General features: G+C 40.3%; 1 protein-coding gene across 5 annotated transcripts; it reads left to right on the plus strand.

Annotated features, from left to right (window-relative positions):
* Positions 1 to 10,137: 10,137 nt before the first annotated feature.
* Positions 10,138 to 12,198, plus strand: LOC108845181 (extensin-2-like). Of its 5 annotated transcripts, XM_057005768.1 has the most exons (4): positions 10,138 to 10,662; positions 11,053 to 11,559; positions 11,767 to 11,940; positions 12,079 to 12,198. In XM_057005768.1, exons 1-4 carry the CDS (start codon positions 10,138 to 10,140, stop codon positions 12,196 to 12,198), a joined length of 1,326 nt encoding a protein of 441 aa, XP_056861748.1. The 5 variants fall into 5 exon arrangements, with proteins under 5 accessions (XP_056861748.1, XP_056861749.1, XP_056861746.1 ...); XM_057005769.1 differs by lacking the exon at positions 11,767 to 11,940 and having other exon boundaries at positions 10,138 to 10,428; positions 10,585 to 11,141; positions 12,027 to 12,198; XM_057005766.1 differs by having other exon boundaries at positions 10,138 to 11,442; positions 11,677 to 12,198.
* Positions 12,199 to 12,660: the final 462 nt, after the last annotated feature.

Genomic DNA, 12,660 nt, shown 5'->3' on the forward strand with positions numbered 1-12,660 from the left:
GTGTTTTAGTGTTTTTGGTAACTTAATACATGTTTATGGTTCAAAAATACAAAATAGATTAAGAGTGACCAAAAGTTCATATTTTTACTTTGCTTTATTGTGTGGAATATTTGATATGTAATTATGCTTTTATGGTTTCATAGTTTTATAGTTTTCCTTTGTGTTAAAGAGACCTAGACCGAAATATAAATTAAAAAACTAAAATAATTAAGAAGATAAATAAAAAATTATCATGATGTTTAGATCATAATATATATTAATAATTATTAGTAAAACGACTATGCCCGTATGTGCGGGTAAAACACCTAGTAACTATTATTATATATATGTAACCGTTGGATATATGTATTAGAAAGAAGTTGATATCTACGAAGTCAAACCCTAGCGGCGCTCTCCTAGGCGATCAGGTGGCGATGGCATTTTCCTAGATCGAAATCTTCCTTGAGATTTTGATCTTCTCCTAATCTAAACGTTCATTGACGTTAGATTAGCCAACTTCTCCTGCATCGAGTTCTCAGCTAAAGGCTTCGACTTCTACACCGTTCCTGCTACTGCTTGCGTATTGACCACGAAACTCTGTTTCTCCTGCATCAAGATCTCTGTTTTCTGATCCTGCCATCATCACCGCTAGTCATCTCCCTTGATTTGATCTATCTCTCTTGGCTCTTCGGCTAAGCGCTGCTGCGGTTCGACACACATCATGGGATCTTCCCATCGATTCTCATCTGCTCTTATGGTAGATGTTAAGGGCAAAAGAATTCAGATTGATGACGACGATGACGCAATCCTTCTTGAGGAAGAAGATGACTCACACATCATCAGGGAGTTCCGTATGTCGCTTATTGGTAAGATCTTAAACCCAAAGAAGCAGAATGTGGAGAAGCTGATTAAGGCTATGTCGACACAATGGGGACTGCAAGAGAGGATCACTGCTAATGACCTTGGTAATGGCAAGTTTCTGTTTAACTTCACATCGGAGGAGGATTTGAAATATGTACTCAGTGTAGGACCTTTCCATTACAATTTCTGTATGTTTGTTTTGGTCTGATGGGAGCCAATGGTGCACGATGAGTACCCTTGGATCATCCCTTTTTGGGTTGAGATCACTGGTATACCGCTTCATCTCTGGACTGTAAGGAACCTCAAGAACATCGGGAAGAAATTGGGTCATGTTGATATCATTGAACTATCAGCTGGACGTTTGTTAATTGATGTTGATACGAGAAAGCCATTGCTTTTCAACAAGAAATTTCAGTCACGAGAGGGAGATGAAGTGACCATTCTTTTTAAATATGATCTGCTCTTCAAACATTGCTCCCACTGTGGTTTCTTAACACATGAAGAAGCATATTGCCCAACGAAACTGGAGGAGCAACGCTTACAGGCGAAGGAGGCTGGAGTCTTCTCTCGAGTCCATCTACCTTTTGAGCCACCGTCACGCCAATCTTTGTTGGCGGATAGAACGGACCGTGATCGTTATCACAACTGGTCTGACCGTAAGTATGAGAATCGTAAGAAGTATAAAGCTGATGGTTATAAGTCTCACAACTATGGCTCTGATAACTCTGCTTATGGAAATTGGAGAGATGATAGGCAGCTTCCTCATCGTGATCGCCCGCGTGATACAGTGGTTCGTAGGGCGGGTGATAGGTCCTCTTCGGGATCACGCTACAGTCAAAGGTACGCTCCATATGAGCCTAGCAAGAAGCAAACGTGGAGAGCTAAGAACATAAGGGAAACAAGGCCTCTTGTGGACAACCAACATGGTGATGTGTTGCGGCTGGGATATCACGAGGGGGCTCGTTCAACAAACACTACGCACACTCAGCAGGCAGATGATGATATTCTGGTGGAGGACGGCCCTTCTCGTCACAGTGGACGCAAGATTGCAAGTGCAATAGTAACTCCGTCACGAGCACAAAAGACTGATCACGTCACCTACAGAGACAAAGGTGAATCTCGTGCTACTACTTTCTCTCCTAAGGAGAAAGAGACTTCCAAGGATGATATGGATGAAGGTCAGATGATTGGTGCCTTACAAGATATGGAGATGGGGGAAGCAAACTCAATCGAACAAGAGAATGATGGTATCTTGGAAACTGATATGCTGGATGAGCCGACAGATGATTTACTTGGCGAAGAGTTAGATGCAATGGAAGTTGGAGAAGCGTCTAAGGGTATAGGTACATCTACACAGAGTGCATCTAAGAGTACAAAGGAAAGACTTATCAGCAAAGGAAGCTCTAGGTCCTTGGTTCCGCGTGGCATGCCTATTAGGAAGACTGAGTTCTTACGCCGTGGATCGCCAAGAAAATATGGTGTCTTCTCCTTGGGGGATACCGAGAGAAAATATGATCGTCATAGTGGTTCGCAGAAACCGAGATCAAGTTCACACAAGAGTACTAAGTTGGAGGGGTCCAAGAAAACCCCAAAAACTTATCAATGAGGACAATCAGTTGGAACTGTCGAGGGATTGGAAACAACCTCACAGTTCGACGCCTTACGGAGATGTGTCAGAAGCATCGCCCATGACTCGTGTTTCTATCTGAAACGAAGAATAGGAGGCTGCTGTTGCAAAAGATTCAGGCCGACTTAGGATTTGATCATTTGTTTACCGTTGAGTCACTTGGTCTCAGCGGAGGTTTAGCTCTTTTTTCTATGGATGAATTTCAAGTTAATGTTTTATTTTCAAATAACAGAATGACTGACATTGAGGCAGTCATTGATGGAATAAAAGTCTTTATGACATTTGTTTATGGGGATCCTGTACTAGAACGAAGAGATCATGTTTGGGAACGTCTTACGCGTTTCTCAACAACAAGAACTAGACCTTGGTTTATGATAGGTGATTTCAATGAGATTACTGGTCATAATGAAAAAGAAGGAGGTAAACAACGTACTGATTGCTCTTTTCTACCTTTTAAGCAAATGCTAAGTGATTGTGGGATGCTAGAATTTCCATTCACTGGAGATATCCTATCATGGGTCGCTAAGAGTGCAGGGAGAGTAACTGTTAGATGTCGTCTGGACAGAGCAGTAGAAAATGCTGACTGGCATGAGAAGTTCCCTCATTCGAAGACGAAGTACATGAGGTTATGGGGTTCGGATCATCGTCCGATACTTGCTGACATCCTCAAAAAACCATCCAGGAAATCGAGGAAATTTAAGTTTGACAAAAGATGGTTGGACAATGAGGAACTGAGACAAGTTATTTTGGAGGGATGGAAATCACTTGTTCTTCCTCCCAATGCCTCTATAATGGAACATATTTCCAGCTGTAGGAAAGCATTAAGCCAGTGGAGGAGACAAAATAATATAAACTCTGCAAAACTGGTTGAAGAGCTTAAAGAAAAAGTGGAAGGTCTATATGCAGATGATGATGCCACAACAGAGGAGATTGCAGCAGTTTTGAAGGAGCTTTCTGATGCTCTTAAGGCAGAAGAAATATTCTGAAACAAAAGAGTCGTGTATTTTGGCTAAGGGAAGGAGATCGCAATACGAAATTTTTCCATGCCTTAACGAAACAAAGAAGAGCAAGGAACAAGATCACTCAGCTTCTAGATGAAAATGGAAATATTGTGGAAGATGAAGAAGGATTAGTAGCCATTGCTACTAGTTATTTTAGACAGATCTTTGAGTCTACTAATCCACTGGATATTGAAGAAGCTCTATCTGAAGTTCCTACGACAATAACGGAGCCAATGAACGAAAGTCTTACAGCACCGGTAACGGAGTGGGAGATTAAATTAGCACTCTTTGCTATGCATCCAGAAAAAGCCCCGGGGCCAGATGGGATGACTGCACTGTTCTACCAGAAGTTCTGGGATATAGTAAAGGATGATTTAACTCTTATGGTTAACAAGTTCCTTACTGAAGGGATAATGCCCAAGGGACTGAATGAAACTAATATTTGTCTCATCCCAAAGACAACAAAACCTAATGAAATGGCTCAGTTTCGGCCTATTAGTTTGTGCAACGTAAGTTACAAGATTATCTCTAAGGTCCTATGCCAGAGACTTAAGAAAGTGCTGCCAGGATTGATATCGGAAACCCAGTCAGCCTTTGTTGCTGGAAGACAGATTTCTGATAATATTATGATTGCTCAAGAGATGTTCCATGCTCTCAGGACCAAGCCAAGCGGACGCAACAAGAGAATGGCTATTAAAACAGATATGAGTAAAGCCTATGATAGGATGGAATGGTCATTTATTGAAGCTGTGATGAGAAAGATGGTTTTCTTAGAAACTTGGATCACATGGATCATGAGATGTATTACGTCAGTACAATACAAAGTCCTCATGAATGGGAAACCAAGAGGAAACATTATTCCAGGAAGAGGCCTACGCCAAGGAGATCATTTGTCTCCTTTCATTTTTATTCTATGCACGGAAGCGCTCGTTAGCCTTCTCAATCACGCAGAGAACCAGGGAAAGATAACGGGGATGCGCGTTACCGGCGCGTGTCTATCGGTATCCCACCTATTATTTGCTGATGATAGCCTTTTCTTCTGTAAGGCGGAGCTCCGTGAATGTGAAGAAGTAATGAAAGTAATCAGGATCTATGGTAAAGCATCAGGACAATGTATTAACTTTGATAAATCCTCCTTACTCTTTGGTAAGAGGATTGATGCAACCACAAGGCAAGAGATCAAAGATGTACTTGGAATACAGAATGATGGAGGGATGGGGACTTACTTGGGTATTCCAGAAGATATTAGTGGTTCAAAATGCAAGCTCTTTGCCTTCCTAAAAGATAAACTAATGCATAGAGTGAATGGCTGGACAGGTCGCTGGCTCTCGAAAGGTGGAAAAGAAGTATTGATTAAATCCATTTTGCTTGCTCTTCCAACGTATGTTATGTCTACTTTCCTGCTCCCATTGGAGATATGTGAAAACCTTGCAAGCGCTATTTCCCAATCCTGGTGGAGCTCAAATCCCCCAAAGAGAGGAATACACTGGTCGAATGGAAAAAAGTATGTCTACCAAAAGAAGAAGGAGGGATTGGATTTCGTATGATTCATGATTTTAACCTGGCATTACTGGCGAAACAACTATGGCGGCTAGCTCAAAACCCGGACTCGGTGGTCGCCCGTGTCTTACGAGGAAGATATTATAGACTGAGTTTGCCTTTACGAGTAAATTCTGTAAATAATCCTTCTTATGTTTGGACTAGTATTTCTGCTGCGAGGAAGCTTTTGTTGCTGGGGATAAGACAGAAAATTCACTCTGGTTATGAGGTTAAGGTGTGGGAGGACCCCTGGATTCCATTGAATCCTGCTAGGCCAGCTATACCTATAGCGCCAGTTATGCATTCAAATATGAGAGTAAGTGATCTTATTGATCAGGAGCTGAAGGAATGAGATATTAATCTACTGGAACAATATGTCAGCCATGATGACATACCCCTTATAAGGAGTTTAGCCATAAGCACAACTCATAGACCTGACATATTTTGCTGGAATTTCACAAGACATGGACAATACACGGTCAAGTCTGGATACTGGGTTGCTCAAAACCTTTTGAAGGATGCAGCTGAAAAGCAAGTGTTAGAGCCAAGTATTACAAAGCTCCAAGCCTTTGCTTGGAATATAAAGGCGCCGAAGAAAATTTGTCATCTTATATGGCAATTGTTAACTGGTCATGTGGCAGTAACGAGAAATCTAGTAAGACGAAACATGAGATGTGACAATTACTGCCGTGGTGAACCAGAGGAGTCAGTAACACATGCTATTTTCGAATGTCCACCTGCTCTACAAGTTTGGTTACACTCATCGATAGGGATGGGTATTTCGGTTTAATTTCGTGTTCGGTTTGGGTTCGGTTTGGTTTGAGTAATTTGGGTTTTTTATAAAACTCAAACCAATTAAAACCAAAGTAGCTTTGGTTTGGGTTCGGTTTGGGTTTAATTCGGTTCGGTTCAGTTCGGTTTGGTTTAGATTTAGTTCGGTTTACATTATTATGGTCTAGTTTGGTTCGGTGTAATTCGGGTTGTTTATAAAATATGAAGTCATCATTTTTATACTTTTATTAAAAAATAATCACCTCATAAACGAGAGTGAGAATATAAAAACTTATGCTACATGATTTTATATATAATAGTATTATTTGAATCGTATTTATAATTTTTTTTAAAGAAATGGAAATTATGAAAAAATGAAAAACGAAACTTTAACTAAAATTTACAATATGTTAATACATATATATATATATATATATATATATATATATTGGATTATCAGTTTGGTTCGGTTTGGTTCGGTTTAAACCCAAACCAAACAAACCGTTCGGGTTGAGTAAAGCATGAACCAATTGGATTACATAAAGAGCATGGTTTGGTTTGGTTCGGTTTAACTTCGGTTTGGTTGGTTCGGTTCGGTTCGGTTTGGGTTTTTTGCCCACCCCTACTCATCGACTCCAACGAATCCAGATGTTTTTCCAGCAGCAAGCATATACACGAATATGAGCTACCTCTTCTGGGAAAAAAACGGTTCACTTGAACCAGAGTAAGACAGGGATCCTTATCCCTGGCTAATTTGGTATATTTGGAAGGCACGAAATGACAAACTCTTTAGGGGAATAGACAGAGATCCTCTAGAACTAGTTCGATATGCTGAGAGTGAGTGTCAAACTTGGTTTAATGCCAATGAGATGATATCACCACTAATCCAAGAGAGTATTGTAGAGGAACCCCAAGTCATAAGCTTGGGTAATATTTGCTTACTAGATGGATCATGGACACCTCATGCACGGTTTAGTGGGTGTGGATGGACCTGGTTGGACAGTGGAGGAAATACGCAACTTATGGGATCACAGAACTTCCCCAGAAGAGAATCAGCTCTGCACTCAGAAGTGGAAGCAGTGTGATGGGCGATGGAGAATATGCTTCAACATTCAACATGTCAGAACTTTGGAACAGACTGCTTAGAATTGATTGCTATGATCAAGGAACCCCATGCTTGGCCAAGTTTTGCTACAGAACTAGAGAGGATAGAGACATTGCTAATATGCTTTCCGGATTTCAAGATTTCTTATATTCCAAGAGCGCGTAATCAGATCTCAGACTTTTTAGCTAAGACAGCTAGATCCTTTCATAGGAAGTTACATTTTATTGGTTGTTCTATTCCGGTCTGGTTACCCAGACCACCTCAAGTTTGAGTAATAGAATAGCCGTTTGCCGTAAAAAAAAAAAGAAAGAAGTTGATACTGATAATTATGGATACAAATTAAAGAGGTGGTTATAATTACCGGAATATATGCAGTTACAGCGTGAGGTAGTTATTATGGATACAAATTAAAAAGGTGGTTATTCTTTTTTGTTCATATAAATAAAATACAGTTATATTTCGAAGTTTATTTTAAGTTGGACCCAACTAATATCAATTGGACATGTTCCAAATTTAATAGTATTGATAATGTTTTAAATAAGTATTAATATGATCTGCACTTTCAAAGCACATAATTATTTTTGGTTAATGTGTTTTTATTTAATAAAAGCTATGATTATTTTTACATAATAAATTTTAAATTTTGTATATAATTCATGTCTATGTTTTTTATTAGGTAGAATTTTTTTTAAACACTAAACGATTCATTGAATAACACAAGCATGATACACAAGGTATGACCATGTCTAGCAAGTTGCAAGAACCAACCCCTAGAAGCTACAGCCAGCAGGAAACAAGACCTTCCTCTGGAAACATAAGCCGGTAGAATTGAAAAAAATCTCCGGAAACAACCGTAAACCATAATAAACAGAGTACAAAGAACAAGCTGACAGTAGAACTAGATCATATCAGAGATACATTCAAACATGAGAATCTACCAAGGAAAGAAGGAAGGAATAAGAGCACACCCACTTACGATTTTATTTAGGGCGACTCTGCATCTCTTTTACTGCTCCGACAGCAACAAGATATTGCAGATAAATAACTCCAGAGGAAGAAGACTCAAGCTTTATCATTCAAACCTCCACGCCAAGGTGCAAAGAGCCAAAACTCTATGTCTTTGAAGACGAGCCGGAAGATAGAATACAATACGCATAAGAAACTGACCCGTCATCCTTCATAACCAAGGAGGATCCACAAGAAGAAATGAACTAAACACACATGCAGACTGAAAAGCGAGGAACACACCAAATCAGATAAGTCTTAGACCCAACAAAGGGATATAGAACTCCTCCAATCAACTGTGAGAACCAAAAGATAAAGAACAAGCCGGAAAGAGGCCAAACAGATCGAAAGATTGAAAGTTCAAAACCGAAATAGCCATCACCGACACCACAATACCCCACCAACAGCACATACAGATCTAGATCTAGAAAACCATCAACTCAACTTTGAACAGAGACTAAGAAATATAGAAACTAACAAAAAAAAAGATCGACACGACCGGACCGACGGAGGCAAAGAGAGCCTTCACTGTCGGCTAAAACATAAAATCTTTATAAAATCCGATACCTGTTAGGCTGTTATGCGGGTTATTTTAGGTCAAATGCTTAAAAGTTACAATGTAAACTAATTATCCATTTATGTTTATAATATTATAAAAATAACTAAAGATTTTTTAAGCTCTGATCTTTGCAGTGCTTCTCTTTTCTTGGTGATAAAATTCAGGTTTGTATTGTGTACCCGTTAAACTATCCTCCATCATAGTTTTGCGGAACTTCAAAAAATGGTAATAACGTGTGTTTTTTTTCATGTCAAATTGATGAACAACTCTTTAAATCTTTTACCCAAAAAAACTCTTGAAATCTTCATACGCCGTAGTTTGTCTGGATATTGGTTATGGTAAACTCGCTATTAAGTACTATAGACATATTTTCCTTGTTCTTATTTATATTTAAAATAGATTCTGAGCTCGAGACTTTTATGGAATGCGAGGTTACACCTTCGATCTTCCCCAATTATCTAAGCACAATTTTTTTTGACAAAGAAGCACAAATTCTTTCTTAAGATCATTTTAGAACAAGAATGAATTAACATATAGTACAATTTTCAGGTGCATCGTTCAAATTAGAATATAATCAATTACTGAATGGTAAACGTATGTTACAGCTTTCTTTTTATGTCTATTAATCTATTAGCCGATTAATAGATCACTTCGGGATGGCATATACATCTGTAGGTTGGTCTGGTCTATTGCTCTGAAAAAAAAAGAGAGGTTTGTGATGGTTTTTCAATCTTTTATACCAATTCATGGGGCGGTTGGAATATTACAGGAGGGACTGAGTACGGTAGGGGCAGAGGGAATTTCCAGTGGAACGGTGAAATGCGTAGAGATCGAAAAGAACCCCAATAGTAGGTATAACTTATTAGACACCATTAATCAACATCAGTCGGTTCGGACCTCCACTTAGTTTCACCCAAGCTTCATTATTTCTAGTGTGCTGCAGTGGCGAAGCCATGTTGAACACTACGGGTGCAAGTGCACCCAGTGTATTTTAGATATTTTACAGTTTACATAGAAAATATAAGAAGAAAGTGGCTATTTGGTCAAGTTGCACCCATAACTTCATAACAACCTGGGTTCAACACCCCTAACTCTATTTTTATCAGCTATTTTGCATCCAGTTTAAGAAACCCCTGGCTTCGCCCCTGGTGTGCTGTATTGGAATTGTTAGGTTTAGTAAACGTATGTTTCGGCCGACGATGTTCCCATGACTTCAAGTTTTTTATTCATAGTTTGTGTTACATATCATTCACAAAAGTCTTTAATTTTTTTTTGGATTTTACGATAAAAGGTACTGTTAATAATGAAATAATCTTCGCTTTCACCACATTAATGTCATAAACAAAATCATTTTTTTTTCTCTGTTGGGGCTAAAGTAATCATAACTACCAGTTCAACGCTTTCTTCGTTTTCACTAATTTTGGAATCTAAATAAAAAATAAGCAAACAAATTTCTTAAAGTTTATAGGAAGTTGCAAAGAATCTGGAACATTTCTTATGCCCCAAAAATCACTATCTTAAAATAAACAACTTAAGCACGTCGTCTAAATGTTTAGGAAGTGCCACACACGAACCCAAGTGGGGGGGATAATATAAAACTTTACACAAAAATTGACTATATATAAAGGGACTTCATATTGAACTATATCATAACAAAGAAAAGAAACTAAAAAGAGCAGCTATGGCTAGAATGAGATCCCCCAAAATAATGGGATTAGGGCATTGCATGGTTTATGTTGTGGTCTTTAGTGCCATCGTAGCTGCAGCTTACCCTTACGAATCTCCCCCAACAACACAGAAATATTCCCCAGTCCACAAACCCAAATCACCATATCCACCCAAAAAGAATTCCCCCTATTACTCGGCATCACCATCTCCTCCACCACAATATAGAAGACAAGGCCCTAAATATACACCACATACAAAACCATATACCTACAATTCCCCGCCACCTCCGTCTTACTACTCCCCATCCCCGAAAGTTGATTACAAGTCTCCACCACCACTATACGTCTACAGCTCCCCACCACCTCCACCATACTACTCTCCTTCTCCAAAACTTGAATACAAATCTCCACCACCGCCATACGTATACAGCTCTCCACCACCGCCACCATACTACTCTCCTTCTCCGAAGGTAGAATACAAGTCTCCACCACCACCATACGTTTACAGCTCTCCACCACCTCCACCATACTACTCCCCATCCCCGAAAGTTGATTACAAGTCTCCACCACCACCATACGTCTACAGCTCCCCACCACCTCCAACATACTACTCTCCTTCTCCGAAGATAGAGTACAAATCTCCACCACCACCATATGTTTACAGCTCTCCACCACCTCCACCATACTACTCTCTTTCCCCAAAAGTTGACTACAAGTCTCCTCCACCACCATACGTTTACAGCTCTCCACCACCTCCAGCATACTACTCTCCTTCCCCGAAGATAGACTACAAGTCTCCACCACCACCATACGTATACAACTCACCACCACCGCCACCATACTACTCTCCTACCCCGAAGGTAGATTACAAGTCTCCACCAGCACCATACGTTTACAGTTCTCCACCACCTCCACCATACTACTCACCTTCTCCGAAGGTAGAGTACAAATCTCCACCACCACCATATGTCTATAGCTCTCCACCACCTCCACCATACTACTCTCCTTCCCCAAAAGTTGACTACAAGTCTCCACCACCACCATATGTATATAGCTCTCCACCACCGCCACCATACTACTCTCCTTCCCCGAAGGTAGAATACAAGTCTCCACCACCACCATACGTCTACAGCTCCCCACCACCTCCACCATACTACTCTCCTTCCCCAAAAGTTGACTACAAGTCTCCACCACCACCATATGTCTACAGCTCTCCACCACCTCCACCATACTACTCTCCCTCTCCGAAGGTAGAGTACAAGTCTCCACCACCCCCATACGTCTACAGCTCCCCACCACCTCCACCATACTACTCTCCTTCCCCAAAAGTTGACTACAAATCTCCACCACCGCTATACGTATACAGCTCCCCACCACCTCCACCATACTACTCTCCTTCCCCAAAAGTTGACTACAAATCTCCACCACCGCCATACGTATACAACTCCCCACCACCTCCGCCATACTACTCTTCTTCCCCGAAGGTAGAGTACAAGTCTCCACCACCTCCATACGTCTACAACTCTCCACCACCTCCACCATACTACTCTCCTTTTCCAAAGGTAGATTACAAGTCTCCACCACCTCCATATGTCTACAGCTCCCCATCACTTCCACCATACTACTCTCCATCCCCAAAAGTTGACTACAAGTCTCCACCACCGCCATACGTCTACAATTCCCCACCACCTCCACCATACTACTCTCCTTCCCCGAAAGTAAACTACAAGTCTCCACCACCACCATACGTCTACAGCTCCCCACCACCTCCACCATATTACTCTCCTTTCCCGAAGGTAAACTACAAGTCTCCACCACCACCATACGTCTACAGCTCACCACCACCTCCACCATACTACTCTCCTTCCCCGAAGCCCGAATACAAGTCTCCACCACCGCCATATGTATACAGCTCCCCACCACCTCCACCATACTATTCTCCTTCGCCGAAAGTTGATTACAAGTCCCCACCACCACTATACGTCTACAACTCCCCACCACCTCCACCATATTACTCTCCTTCCCCCAAAATAAACTACAAGTCTCCACCACCACCATACGTCTACAAAACGCCCTACTACTAATTTTAAGTTGTTTCTTTAATAAGCAACATGATTCATTGCTTTTGTTTTTTTTTTGATGAAATTGTTTTTTGATTTTCTTTTGTTGTTGCTTCTTCTATTTTATGGCTTTATAATACCAATGAAATTTGGCTACTTTTTGGATGCGCTTAATTTTTTTTGTCAATTTATCCTTTTATAACATTAACATACACCATTGTTCCAAGATACAACCATGTTCTGGGAATTTTTCTAGCATATTTAGCTAAGTTATCAGCCTTGACATTTGCTTTTCTAGAGATGTTAGCAAAATTATAACCTTCAAAACTTTTACATAGCTGTAAAATATCTCTGATGGTGACAGAGATCTTCAAGTGACTCCAACTTCAATCTCTTTGTCTTCTGTGTAAATTCTGCAGAGTATGATACAGCTTCAATGAATCACCATAGAAAGTTACTCCTTTATAGCATAGTCTATTAAGTTCT

The sequence above is a fragment of the Raphanus sativus genome, chromosome 3, assembly GCF_000801105.2.
Source record: "Raphanus sativus cultivar WK10039 chromosome 3, ASM80110v3, whole genome shotgun sequence".
Classification (NCBI taxonomy): Eukaryota; Viridiplantae; Streptophyta; class Magnoliopsida; order Brassicales; family Brassicaceae; genus Raphanus; species Raphanus sativus.